The 14,052-nt window shown below is 42.8% G+C and overlaps 1 protein-coding gene across 4 annotated transcripts in view; it reads left to right on the plus strand.

Annotated features, from left to right (window-relative positions):
- LOC124717057 (zinc finger protein 501-like) overlaps positions 1 to 14,052 on the plus strand; it is a 295,897-nt gene that overhangs the window by 50,453 nt on the left and 231,392 nt on the right. For all 4 annotated transcript variants that reach the window (XM_047243738.1, XM_047243739.1, XM_047243741.1 and 1 more), the window contains one exon: positions 9,686 to 9,754. In XM_047243738.1, coding sequence (XP_047099694.1) covers positions 9,686 to 9,754 — 69 coding nt within the window. The remainder of the gene's footprint in view (positions 1 to 9,685; positions 9,755 to 14,052) is intronic.

A 14,052-nucleotide genomic window follows, 5' to 3' on the forward strand; every position in this document is an offset into this window, starting at 1 on the left:
ATGCACCCTCCCACCACCACCTACTCCAGTCCTGTAACCCGGAAGGTGTACACGATCAAAGGCAGAGCCACGTGTGAAAGCACCCACGTGATGTACCAACTGACCTGCCTACACTGTGATGCATTCTATGTGGGAATGACCAGCAACAAACTGTCCATTCGCATGAATGGACACAGGCAGACAGTGTTTGTTGGTAATGAGGATCACCCTGTGGCTAAACATGCCTTGGTGCACGGCCAGCACATCTTGGCACAGTGTTATACCGTCCGGGTTATCTGGATGCTTCCCACCAACACCAACCTATCCGAACTCCGGAGATGGGAACTTGCTCTTCAATATATCCTCTCTTCCCGTTACCCACCAGGCCTCAATCTCCGCTAATTTCAAGTTGCCGCCACTCATACCTCACCTGTCTTTCAACAACATCTTTGCCTCTGCACTTCCGCCTCGACTGACACCTCTGCCGCACATATCCATCCGCACATAGTGTGTGTGCGAGTGTATACCTGTCCTTTTTTCCCCCTAAGGTAAGTCTTTCCGCTCCCGGGATTGGAATGACTCCTTACCCTCTCCCTTAAAACCCACATCCTTTCGTCTTTCCCTCTCCTTCCCTCTTTCCTGATGAGGCAACAGTTTGTTGCGAAAGCTTGAATTTTGTGTGTATGTTTGTGTTTGTTTGTGTGTCTGTCGACCTGCCAGTACCTTCATTTGGTAAGTCACATCATCTTTGTTTTTAAATATATTTTTCCTACATGGGTTGTTTCCCTCATTTGTTTATGTTTATTCTGTGAAACTGCACATTCAGTAGCTGCTTCATGATGAGTGGTGTCTGTTCTGCTGCATATCTCTCCCAGAACACAATGCCTGTCTGTACAAATGTAGTCTATAGGTTTGCTACTTTCAACTAACAAAGCAAAAGCAGATTGCTGAAAGAACATTGCTACAAGCTCCAAAAAGTCATTTTACTTACATGTCAGGAAAATGTCCTCTCATATAACAGTTTCAAGTGTAAACAGTTTAAACAAATTGTAATCAGTAAGTTTTGAATGAGGGACCTTTGATATGATATGACGATCTCACGCTCGACCAACTCACCCGTGTGTGAATGCCCCACTCTTCTGTTTTTGTAGACACATGTGCCTTCCCTGTATTCTGACTCTCCATGCAGATTGAATATGATCAGAGTCCAGACATTCAACCTGCAGCCTGTAAACTTCCCGTGCTGAGTTGATCAAACTGAAAGACAATCACTGAGAAAATGCTTAAGGAAATGGACAAATGTGTGACACATTTCGAATAGTCCTGGTACACACACTTCTACAATAAGCTGTGTTGTAGTTGTTCAGTAGCAGGTAACTGGTTAGATACATTGTGCAAAATTTAACAATTACTGACAGTAAAAGTGTGAAAATGTTCATTGAAAGAAAGGTCATTTGAAACTGAATTAAAATTTGTTGTTTATTCAGCAAACAACATACATGAAATAACTAGTGACTATTACAAGTTTACATGTATGAAAGAGAATCTCACTATGATTTCCCAGAATTGAATTCCATGAAGTAAAATTTAGTATCTGAGAGTACATACAGGATCTATATCCTTAATTCCTGTGCTAGGGATGTAAGTACAATGTCCTAATGCATCATAGGTTAACAAAAATAACTGTGATGAAATATTGCTAAGTCCTGTAGCTAAATATTCAAAAGAAATAAAAGTTCAAATTCCACATATCCAAGTACATTCCATGTCTGAATCACTATAAAACTGCCTAATAGTCGTGCAAATTCAGAATCCAAAACTCGGCTGAGTATTTCTGTAACCGAAACCAGAAATTTTGAATACTTGAGGATGAAGGCTCGGCATAGGTCGTTACAGACCTGTCTGTATAACAAATGTTGATACTGTATTTGAATTTTCTGGCTTCTTTACTTGATTTTCTCATATTTAAAATGGTTTTCATGCTGAAACTAGATATGATAAACGTGTGTGACTTCTACCACTCACTGGTGCAATTGTCTGCTAACAATTGCTGTTTAGATCCTGTCTATAGATGCATTAATTGCTGGGATCATTTAGTGTGTTCACAGCAGAGTTGGAAGCCATTAACAGGGCCCTACATTTTGTTTCTCAGGCCTCCCTCCACAGTATTTTAATATGTACCAACTCAATGAGCAGCCTGCAGGCTATCATCTGATGCTGTTCTGGTCACCCTTTGGTCCCTGCTATCCATGACCTTCTATCAGCCCTTGGGCATGCCGCCTGCTCAGTTGTCTTTCTCTGGGTCCCAAGTCATGTTTGCATCCTAGGGAATGATCTGGCTGACCATTTGGCTAGAAAAGCAGATACTTATCAAGTTACTAATATATATTGCTGAAATACTGCAGAACTTCTTGAGAGTGTTACTTGGCTATTATTGTTTGACTGACAAAACACAATCAAATTAGCAATTACTCAAAAACTCACAAAATAATTCCAGAAACCAACACGAAATGGTCAAATACAAAAACTAAGAATAATCAAGAAACCAAAGGGGCTCCATGCACAGTCAATCTCCGCTGCGTTGGAACGTCTCTGCTTTTAGCGCGACCACTCGAAATCACTGTCATTCGCCATACTTACCCCCATTCCCTTTCATGATTACAGGTGCAGATATGTGGATCTACATGAAATCTCTCTTTCCCCAAAAGTGAAATGACATATGATGTGCTACTGCTCTCAGTAATATGTTGTGCACAATCAAGAAGACTACTGCAGTTTGGGGCTCTTCCTTCCGCTTGGAAGGAGTCCACTGTCTTATGCTGTGTTTGCATTGGTCACACCAGGTTCACCCATTATTTTCTCTTGCGTGATGAGCCACCCCCACAATGTGGTTGTGGAGCCAGACTGACAGTATGTCATATATTGGTGGAATATCCCCTTCTTTTCACCCTTAGTACTAAGTTTAGTCTTCCAGAGTCTTTATCTTTAATAATAGCAGATGATTCATGGATGGTTGAACTGGTCCTAAGTTTCCTCTGTAAAAGTGGTTTTTATTTTCAGATATAAGATTTTTCTTTGTTCCAGGAGCAGGGGCTGGGTGGTAGCGGTTGGGACCTCTCTTCATGTTTTCTTGGTCTGGGACCCATGACCACTCCTGTGCAAAGACCACTCTTTTATCCCTCTGTTTTTAGCTTTAGTGTACCCTTTTATGCCTTCTACTGTGTGTGTTTTAACTTTCTCATTTTGTAATTTGACTCCTCTGACTAGATCCATCCACTTTTAGCAGACCTGCTCTCTTCTGCAAGTATCTTTGGAATCACCAGACTGATGACCTCACCATTGGGTCCCATGACTTCCCTCAGTCAATCAGTCAGTCAGTCAGTCATCTGTAAATGTACATGTTTGCATGCAGCAATGCATTAAGTGTTTTCATGTAATTTCCAAAATCATGAAGATAGCCCATTGTCTACAGTTTTGGCCATACACAAATTTGAAAGACAACTGAATTTGTCTTGTTGCTACAAAGAGTATGGGGTACTTCGTTTTAATGTAGATAATTGGGAACTTAAATATCAATATTGTAGCCAATATTGTGCAGTGCACACATGGCAGTTAGTGGGAGGTCAGTCAGATGCTAATCCTCCACCATCCAACTGGCTGGACTTTCTGAGTCCTCGTGCGAGTACACCTGTAGTAGCTTGCCACTTCTTCACAAATCCCCCACAGCCTTCAGCTTGCCAGCTGGTCCTGTCCTCAGCTTTAACACTGCTTGTCTCTGAAAGCTTGTATTAACTGGCAACTTATGAGTTGCCAGATGGGTGTAAACTTACAGAAAACTTAGTAAATCAGGCACTCAGCACCTCTCATATTGCAGGAACAGTGTGCCTCCTTTAAGTGAAATGAGTTACATGCGCCAAAATGAAAAGTATCAATACCAGAGAAGGAAAGTTGTTACTCACCATATAGCAGAGATGCTGAGCCGTGATAGGCACAACAAAAAGATTCACACAGTTGTAGCTTTTGGCCATAAAGGCCTTTGTCAGCAGTAGACACACATACACACACAAACTCACACAAATGCAACTTGCACACACGTCTGCTGACTCAAGAGAGCTGAAACCACACTGCGAGCAGCAGCACCAGTACATGATGGGAGTGGTGACTTGGTGGGGGTAAAGAGGAGGCTGGGTGGGGAGGGAGATGGGAAGGGATAGTAAGGTGGGAGTAGCAGACAGCGAAGTGTTGGAGTTTAGACGGAGGATAGGAGAGAAGGTGCAGAGGGGGAGGGGGTAAGTAGCAGAAAGAAGAGAAATAAAAAGAAATTAAAAGACTGGGTGTGGTGGTGAAATGACTGCTGTGTAGTGCTGGAATGGGAATAGGGTGAGGGCTGGATGGGTGAGGACAGTGACTATCAAAGTTTGAGGCCAGGAGGGTTACGGGAATGTAGGATCTATTGCAGGGAAAGTTCCCACCTGCGCCATTCAGAAAAGCTGGTGTTGGTGGGAAGGATCCATATGGCACAGGCTGTGAAGCAGTCATTGAGATGAGGGGTGTGATGTTTGGCAGCGTGTTCCGCAACAGGGAGGTCCTCTTATTTTTTGGCCACAGTTTGTCGGTGGCCATTCATAAGGACAGACAACATGTTGGTTGTCATGCCTACATAGAATGCAGCACAGTGGTTGCAGCTTAGCTTGTAAATCACATGACTGGTTTCACAGGTAGCACTGCCTTTGATGGGATAGGTGATGTTAGTGACCAGACTGGAGTAGGTGGTAGTAGGAGGATGTATGGGAGAGGTCTTGCATCTAGGTCTATTACAGGGGTATGAGCCATGAGGTAAGGGATTGGGAGCAGGGGTTGTGTAAGGATGGACGGGTATATTGTGTAGGTTCGGTGGACAGTGGAATACCATGGTAGGAGGGGTTGGAAGGATAGTGGGCAGCACATTTCTCATTTCAGGGCACGGCGAGAGGTAATCGAAACCCTGGCAGAGAATGTAATTCAGTTGCTCCAGTCCCGGGTGGTACCGAGTTACAAGGGGAATGCTCCTCTGTGGCCAGACTGTGGGACTTTGGGAGGTGGTGGGAGACTGGAAAGATAAGGCATGGGAGATTCGTTTTTGTATGAGGATGGGAGGATAATTACGCTCAGTGAAGGCTTCAGTGAGGCCCTCGGTATATTTTGAGAGGGACTGCTCGTCACTGCAGATGCTGCAGATGTGACGACCATGGGTGGCTAGGCTGTACGGAAGGGACTTCTTGGTATGGAATGGGTGGCAGCTGTCAAAGTGGAGGTATTGCTGGTGGTTAGTAGGTTTGATATGGATGGAGGTACTGATGTAGCCATCTCTGAGGTGAGGTGGAGGTAAACATCTAGGAAGATGGCTTGTTGAGTTGAGTAGGACCAGGTGAAGCAAATGGGGGAGAAGTTGTTGAGGTTCTGGAGGAATGTGAATAAGGTGTCCCCACCTTCAATCCAGATAGCAAAGATGTCTTCAATGAATCTGAACCAGGTGAGGGATTTAGGATTCTGGGTTTTTAGGAAGGATTCCTCTAGATGGCCCATGAATAGATTAGCATAGGATGGTGTCATGTGGATGCCCTTAGCCGAACCACGGGTTTGTTTGTAGGTAATGCCTTCGAAGGAGAAGTAATTCTGGGTCAGGATATAGTTCGTCATGGAGACTAGGAAGGAGGTTGTTGGTTTGGAATCCATAGGGCATCTGGAAAGGTAGTGTTCAATAGCAGTAAGGTCATGGACATTAGGAATGTTAGTGTACAGCGAGGTGGCATCAATAGTGACAAGCAGGGCACTATGTGGTAAAGGGACAGGAACTGTGGGGCGTCGGTCGAGGAAATGGTTGGTATCTTTTATATGGGAGGACAGGTTCCAGGTAATAGGTTGAAGGTGTTGGTCTAGAAGAGCAGAGATTCTCTCAGTGGGGGCACAGTACCGTATTTACTCGAATCTAAGCCGCACTCGAATCTAAGCCGCACTCGAATCTAAGCCGCATCTGAAAAATGAGACTCGAAATAAAGGAAAAAAAAATTCCCGAATCTAAGCCGCACCTGAAATTTGAGACTCGAAATTCAAGGGGAGAGACAAGTTTTAGGCCGCACCTCCAAATCGAAACGTAGTTGGTCCATTGTAATATGAGACACAATTTAGATCGAATGAATGACGATACAGCTACAGCACTTTTACCAGGTAGCCATTGCCTTGCGTCAGGCGCTCTGTCCGTATTTATACGAGTGCCCTTCCTTTTTTACGTGCTTCGTCTGATTTGAATCGATTGCTTATTTTGCTTTGATCTTATAAGTTCTGTTTTCTTTGTTAAACGTGTTTACGTCACTCTAAGCTGAAAATGCATTACTTTACTGTGTCATGGATTGTTTGTCGCATTCTGATACTGCCTGTTTACGGCCTGTCGCCGCTCGCGGCATGGCTTGCTTTTGTGTGCGCTACCGCCGCTTAGGCCTACAATACAAAAAAGAGTAATCGTCTCACTAGCGAAACAATGGCAAGAGACTGCTATTTGTTGTTACTTACACTGCTGCTTTCTTTGATAACGATCAACAAGAACCAAATAATAGACTGCGTATGATAGAACATGTTCTGAACGAGAGTTAGGCGAAAATTTTTCTCCGTTTGAAAATCTTTGCGGCCGCTTCTTTAGCACATAAAATTCTGCACAGAAATTAGAGTCATCGTAGCTTTAAAAATCTAGTCAGTTGCCTTGCTTCATTTCTGGCTGTATCACTATTAGGCATAAGAATAATACGAATATAAACATGACACGATACGTATATTCTTCCGCCTTTTTCTGTTGTCTCACTCTAGTTTCGTAGTTTATTAGGCAGACAGGATTTAAATGAGATAGCAGCAAACATGAAAAAATACATGGCAAAATGTTTATATTCGTATTATTCTTATGGTGAAGAGAATACTGCATGTGATTCACATTTCATCAGGTTCCTATTAGCAACCAACTCTTCTCACAGGTAGGAAAAAATTCTGAACATAGAGTTGGCCATATTGACAAACATCCCAAACAGTTTTGCCAGTCGGATTTTCGTAGGACATTCAACATTCAAATTCTGCTACATTCGAAGATGAACAATACGGAATTTGTATTTACTTCGTTGGATAATGTATGAAAATGCAGTGGTCGAAACTCCGGGCGGAGAAAAAAAAGCTCGTCTTCCACCTCTTTTTTTTAAATTTATTTACTGACGCAGAGGTTTTGGCGCCAGTATTTATCTTTGTGTCTACAAAGCATGCCTGTGTAGCGCTACATATATTCGACGGCAGAAGTTAGTTGTGGCGACACCATCCAACATTTTTCAGAACTTCCGCTTGCTTTGCACTCGATTCTAAGCCGCAGGCGGTTTTTTGGATTACAACAACCAGAAAAAAAGTGCGGCTTACATTCGAGTAAATACGGTAACTGGCCACAACGGGGTGTCCTGGGTGGTTGGGTTTATGGACTTTAGGAAGCATGCAGAAGGTGGGAGTGCGGGGAGTGGTAGGCGTAAGTACAGAGATGGACTCTGGGGAGAGATTCTGGGATGGGCCTAAGGATTTGAGCAGTGACTGGAGATCCTGCTGGATTACTGGAATGGGATCACTGTGTCATGGTTCGTAGGTGGAAGTATCTGACAGCTGTCGGAGTCCTTCTGCCACATAATGCTTGCGGTTCAAAACAATGGTGGTGAAGCCTTTGTCTGCAGGCAGTATTGTAAGGTCGGGATCAGTTTTTAGATGGTGGACTGCGGTTCTTTGTGCGGATGTAAGGTTGGTTTGCATGTTGAGGTATTTGGGGAATGATGGTGAGGCAAAGTTCGAGGTTAAGAAATTCTGGAAAGTTAACAAGGGGTGGTTTGGAGGCAGTGGGGGTGGATCACGGTTGGATAGAGGAGTGAAATGAGTTAGGCAAGATTCAGTATTGGTCTTTGGTTGAGTCTGATTAGTCGGGTTGGTGGCAAAAAAGTGTTTCCACTGTAGGGACCAGGAGAAGGAGAGAAGGTCTTTAACTAGTCCTGCATGGTTGAATTCGGGAGTGGGGCAAAAGGTGAGGCCTTTGGAAAGGACTGATATTTCTGTGGGACTAAGGCTTCTGGAGGAAAGGTTCATAACTGTGTTGCTGGTCTGTTTAGGTTCTAGGTTGTGTGTGGTGGTGGGAGGGAGTTTAGGAGGGTGGGGTAAGTGTAGTAGGTCTGCGAGACAGGGTTTGTCAGCCATGAGGGGGTGTGGGGGAGGTTTGGAGGTTGTTGTAGAAGTGGTGGACAGTGGTACTCCGAGGTGGGAATAGGAAGTGAGCAGGTTAGAGAGCTTTTTGAGGTGGTGTTGTGCATGTTGCTGAAGTTCATGCAGGGCAAGAGTTTCACTGTGTGTTATGGGTTCCAGGAATTTGGGATTTCACAGCAGGAGAATTTTGTGGATGGAGAGAAGGTACTGCAAGGAGGATTGGGCTTAGTTGATATGGTTTTGCAGGACTATGTTGGTGAGGGCTAAGGATTGGCAGAATCTGAACAGGTGGAGGTCATTGTGGAAGGAGATGGGTAATTTGACGGCAAGGCCATTAGGGGGGATTTCATGAGCCAAGCAAGACTGCAGGAACAGTACGTGGGACTGAGATCTGGCTTTGGATAAGGAAACTTTTCCGTATTGATGCAGTTGGAAGGAGCAAGGATCCATGGTGGTGCAAAAAATGCGAAAAATTATGTAAGAAAGTGGAATTACATCCAAAAGATTACGCAAAAATACACTCAAATATGTGTGAAAAATACGAAAAGGACAAAATGGATGCACAAGTGGGTAGAAAGTCAGTGAAGGTGTAATGATGGGAACTGATATCAGTGAAAACTGAAGCCAGACTCGCTCTCATTTTTGCTAATTTTTACATTGTTTGATTCCCAAACACCACTACACAAGGTTCTCCCACTTGGTATATGGGAACAGTACCACTGGTAAAACTGAGTCAGTGGAGGACATTGGCATTTTCCGCCATAAGGTGTATCACATGCCGCATGGTAGAGCCTCATGTAGTGGTGTTCGGAAATCATTTGAGGAAACATCATTGACAATGAAAGTATGTGTCTGGCTTGGAAGTGTCAGGTAGCTCAATAGTTACAGCACTGTTCACACACGTTTTTGGTGGTCATGACACATTCTGCAGACAGGAATTGTCAGTGGTCAGCTAAAATCAACAGTTCCTGGGCTAAAGTCTTATGTAATGTAACACCATCAAATGTCAGACAAAAAAACAGGCAGTGCCTCTGAGAACGCCGTAAGTTATGTGCCATATCAGTTCCTAGGAACTCTTCAGCTACCAAAATTTATTCTCACCTTCCACATACCAGATTGAAATATGAAAGGTCTGTTTAGTATCTGAACTGGGTTCTGCCTCTTAGATAGTCCTGTGATTTTGGCATTCAATTCCGAAATGCAGAAATCCCTGCTTCAAGTCAGTCTGGCACAGACTATCAATTGTCTCAACATGAATCAAACAATGGAAAATCCAGGATGGAATGTATGGCTGAAAGCTTCAATTATGAAAATCTTTTTGTTGTGCCTATCTGCGACTCAGCACCTCCACTGTATAGTAAATTGTCTTGACATGTTCATTTATGTTGATTAGACTGGTTTCATCTGTGCTTCTTTACTCTATGTTTCACCTATACATAACTCGTTTCCTTTGGTTCAGGTGGAGGCTGACACTCAGGTGTCTCCCAAGCAAGAGGTTGAGTACATATCTGTTAAGGAAGAACCTCCGGTAAGTACTAAAACTCATCTATCATAAAATCCAAATATATTCTCTGCAAGCCACTGTGCACAATCTGTTTGAGTAGGCAGAAGGCTAGAATAGTTTGAAAATGATGCATTGAATTTCCTTCCTTGTCCTGTTTTCCATCTGTAGTGATCTTGTCACTGACAACATGTTGAATAAAATCAGCCTTCATTCTATCTCTTGAACTCCTTTCATCTGGCATGAGGAGGCTGGAGGAACAATAAATGAAATATTCAGAAGTACGATTGATTCTTTCTCAGTAAATGGTAAATCACTAAGAAAAACATACTGAAAAATCACTGAGGCAGTATCAAACACTAAATAGGAGCTGCTGAGACTGGTACAGCCAAAAAGTCCTGTTAATCATAAGGAGTCATTTAGAATCTTCATCAGCAGAACATGTAAAAAGGCTTTTCATAAATCAGTTTTGGAAAAAAACTGGCCCCCAGAGAGATTAGCCAATAACTCATCGGGATGGGGCAAAGGGTAGATATCAATGTTAGATTGAGTGTTAATTGAAACTTTAACGCAGAGGCTAAGCCAACTAGTCAGTACCGCAGAGGCGAAGCAAGCCAGTCAGTTTTTTTAACAATCACAAGTGGAGTAGCCCACTCACTTGATGTAATAGGCTGTATGACTTCCAACAATGTTAGCCTCTACAATTCTGATTTCAATTGGTCACACAATGCCACTCGATTAGGACACACACAGGAAGGGCATGGCTGCACTGTAGATTCCAGGGTAGTGTGGGACACAGAGTTAGTGGTACAACACAACCTATCCAAGAAAAGAAATGGGAACGCAGAAGACAGAGAATTTTACAGTTGGTAAGGAACCTGGCTGGAAATGAGGTGCACTGTATACAAAGGAAAAACTAAAAGCATTGAAAACATGCAGACTGAACAAATTTTTGTAACAGCATCATCCAATACCAAAAAACTTGAGGAACAGACCACAGATTTATACATAGCCAGGGCTATAAAAACCCCCCATGAACCATGGACCTTGCCGTTGGTGGGCAGGCTTGCGTGCCTCAGCGATACAGATGGCCGTACCGCAGGTGCAACCACAACGGAGGGGTATCTGTTGAGAGGCCAGACAAACATGTGGTTCCTGAAGAGGGGCAGCAGCCTTTTCAGTAGTTGCAGGGGCAACAGTCTGGATGATTGACTGATCTGGCCTTGTAACATTAACCAAAACGGCCTTGCTGTGCTGGTACTGCGAATGGCTGAAAGCAAGGGGAAACTACAGCCGTAATTTTTCCCAAGGACATGCAGCTTTACTGTATAATTAAATGATGATGGCATCCTCTTGGGTAAAATATTCCGGAGGTAAAATAGTCCCCCATTCGGATCTCCGGGCGGGGACTATTCAAGAGGACGTTGTTATCAGGAGAAAGAAAACTGGCGTTCTACAGATCGGAGCGTGGAATGTCAGATCCCTTAATCGGGCAGGTAGGTTAGAAAATTTAAAAAGGGAAATGGATAAGTTAAAGTTAGATATAGTGGGAATTAGTGAAGTTCGGTGGCAGGAGGAACAAGACTTTTGGTCAGGTGATTACAGGGTTATAAATACAAAATCAAATAGGGGTAATGCAGGAGTAGGTTTAATAATGAATAAAAAAATAGGAGTGCAGGTTAGGTACTACAAACAGCATAGTGAACGCATTATTGTGGCCAAGATAGACACAAAGCCCATGCCTACTACAGTAGTACAAGTTTATATGCCAACTAGCTCTGCAGATGATGAAGAAATAGATTAAATGTATGACGAGATAAAAGAAATTATTCAGGTAGTGAAGGGAGACGAAAATTTAATAGTCATGGGTGACTGGAATTCGTCAGTAGGAAAAATGAGAGAAGGAAACATAGTAGGTGAACATGGGTTGGGGGGAAGAAATGAAAGAGGAATCCGCCTTGTAGAATTTTGCACAGAGCATAACTTAATCATAGCTAACACGTGGTTCAAGAATCATAAAAGAAGGTTGTATACCTGGAAGAATCCTGGAGATACTAAAAGGTATCAGATAGATTATATAATGGTAAGACAGAGATTTAGGAACCAGGTTTTAAATTGTAAGACATTTCCAGGGGCAGATGTGGATTCTGACCACAATCTATTGGTTATGAACTGCAGATTGAAACTGAAGAAACTGCAAAAAGGTGGGAATCTAAGGAGATGGGACCTGAATAAACTGAAAGAACCAGAGGTTGTACAGAGTTTCAGGGAGAGCATAAGGGAACAATTGACAGAAATGGGGGAAAGAAATACAGTAGAAGAAGAATGGGTAGCTCTGAGAGATGAAGTAGTGAAGGCAGCAGACGATCAAGTAGGTAAAAAGGCGAGGGCTAATAGAAATCCTTGGGTAACAGAAGAAATATTGAATTTATTTGATGAAAGGAGAAAATACAAAAATGCAGTAAATGAAGCAGGCAAAAAGGAATACAAACGTCTCAAAAATGAGATCGACAGGAAGTGCAAAATGGCTAAGCAGGGATGGCTAGAGGACAAATGTAAGGATGTAGAGACTTGTCTCACTAGGGGTAAGATAGATACTGCCTACAGGAAAATTAAAGAGACCTTTGGAGAGAAGAGAACCACTTGTATGAATATCAAGAGCTCAGATGGCAACCCAGTTCTAAGCAAAGAAGAGAAGGCAGAAAGGTGGAAGGAGTATATAGAGGGTTTATACAAGGGCGATGTGCTTGAGGACAATATTATGGAAATGGAAGAGGATGTAGATGAAGACGAAATGGGAGATAAGATACTGCATGAAGAGTTTGACAGAGCACTGAAAGACCTGAGTTGAAACAAGGCCCCAGGAGTAGACAACATTCCATTAGAACTACTGATGGCCTTGGGAGAGCCAGTCATGACAGAACTCTACCATCTGGTGAGCAAGATGTATGAGACAGGCGAAATACCCTCAGACTTCAGGAAGAATATAATAATTCCAATCCCAAAGAAAGCAGGTGTTGACAGTTGTGAAAGTTACCGAACTATCAGTTTAATAAGTCGCAGCTGCAAAATACTACCGCGAATTCTTTACAGACGAATGGAAAAACTGGTAGAAGCGGACCTCGGGGAAGATCAGTTTGGATTCCGTAGAAATGTTGGCACACGTGAGGCAATACTAACCTTATGACTTATCTTAGAAGAAAGATTAAGAAAAGGCAAACCTACGTTTCTAGCATTTGTAGACTTAGAGAAAGCTTTTGACAATGTTAACTGGAATACTCTCTTTGAAATTCTGAAGATGGCAGGTATAAAATACAGGGAGCGAAAGGCTATTTACAATTTGTACAGAAATCAGATGGCAGTTATAAGAGTCGAGGGGCATGAAAGGGAAGCAGTGGTTGGGAAAGGAGTGAGACAGGGTTGTAGCCTATCCCCGATGTTATTCAATCTGTATATTGAGCAAGCAGTAAAGGAAACAAAAGGAAAATTCGGAGTAGGTATTAAAATTCATGGAGAAGAAGTAAAAACTTTGAGGTTCGCCGATGACATTGTAATTCTGTCAGAGACAGCAAAGGACTTGGAAGAGCAGTTGAACGGAATGGACAGTGTTTTGAAAGGAGGATATAAGATGAACATCAACAAAAGCAAAACGAGGATAATGGAATGTAGTCAAATTAAATCGGGTGATGCTGAGGGAATTAGATTAGGAAATGGGACACTTAAAGTAGTAAAGGAGTTTTGCTATTTAGGGAGTAAAATAACTGATAATGGTCGAAGTAGAGAGGATATAAAATGTAGACTGGCAATGGCAAGGAAAGCGTTCCTGAAGAAGAGAAATTTGTTAACATCGAGTATAGATTTAAGTGTCAGGAAGTCGTTTCTGAAAGTATTTGTATGGAATGTAGCCATGTATGGAAGTGAAACATAGACGATAAATAGTTTGGACAAGAAGAGAATAGAAGCTTTCGAAATGTGGTGCTACAGAAGAATGCTGAAGATAAGGTGGGTAGATCACATAACTAATGAGGAGGTATTGAATAGGATTGGGGAGAAGAGAAGTTTGTGGCACAACTTGACTAGAAGATGGGATCGGTTGGTAGGACATGTTCTGAGGCATCAAGGGATCACCAATTTAGTATTGGAGGGCAGCGTGGAGGGTGAAAATTGTAGAGGGAGACCGAGAGATGAATACACTAAACAGATTCAGAAGGATGTAGGTTGCAGTAGGTACTGGGAGATGAAGAAGCTTGCACAGGACAGGGTAGCATGGAGAGCTGCATCAAACTAGTCTCAGGACTGAAGACCACAACAAAAGGGCTATAAAT

Source organism: Schistocerca piceifrons, chromosome 9, assembly GCF_021461385.2.
Source record: "Schistocerca piceifrons isolate TAMUIC-IGC-003096 chromosome 9, iqSchPice1.1, whole genome shotgun sequence".
Taxonomy (NCBI): Eukaryota; Metazoa; Arthropoda; class Insecta; order Orthoptera; family Acrididae; genus Schistocerca; species Schistocerca piceifrons.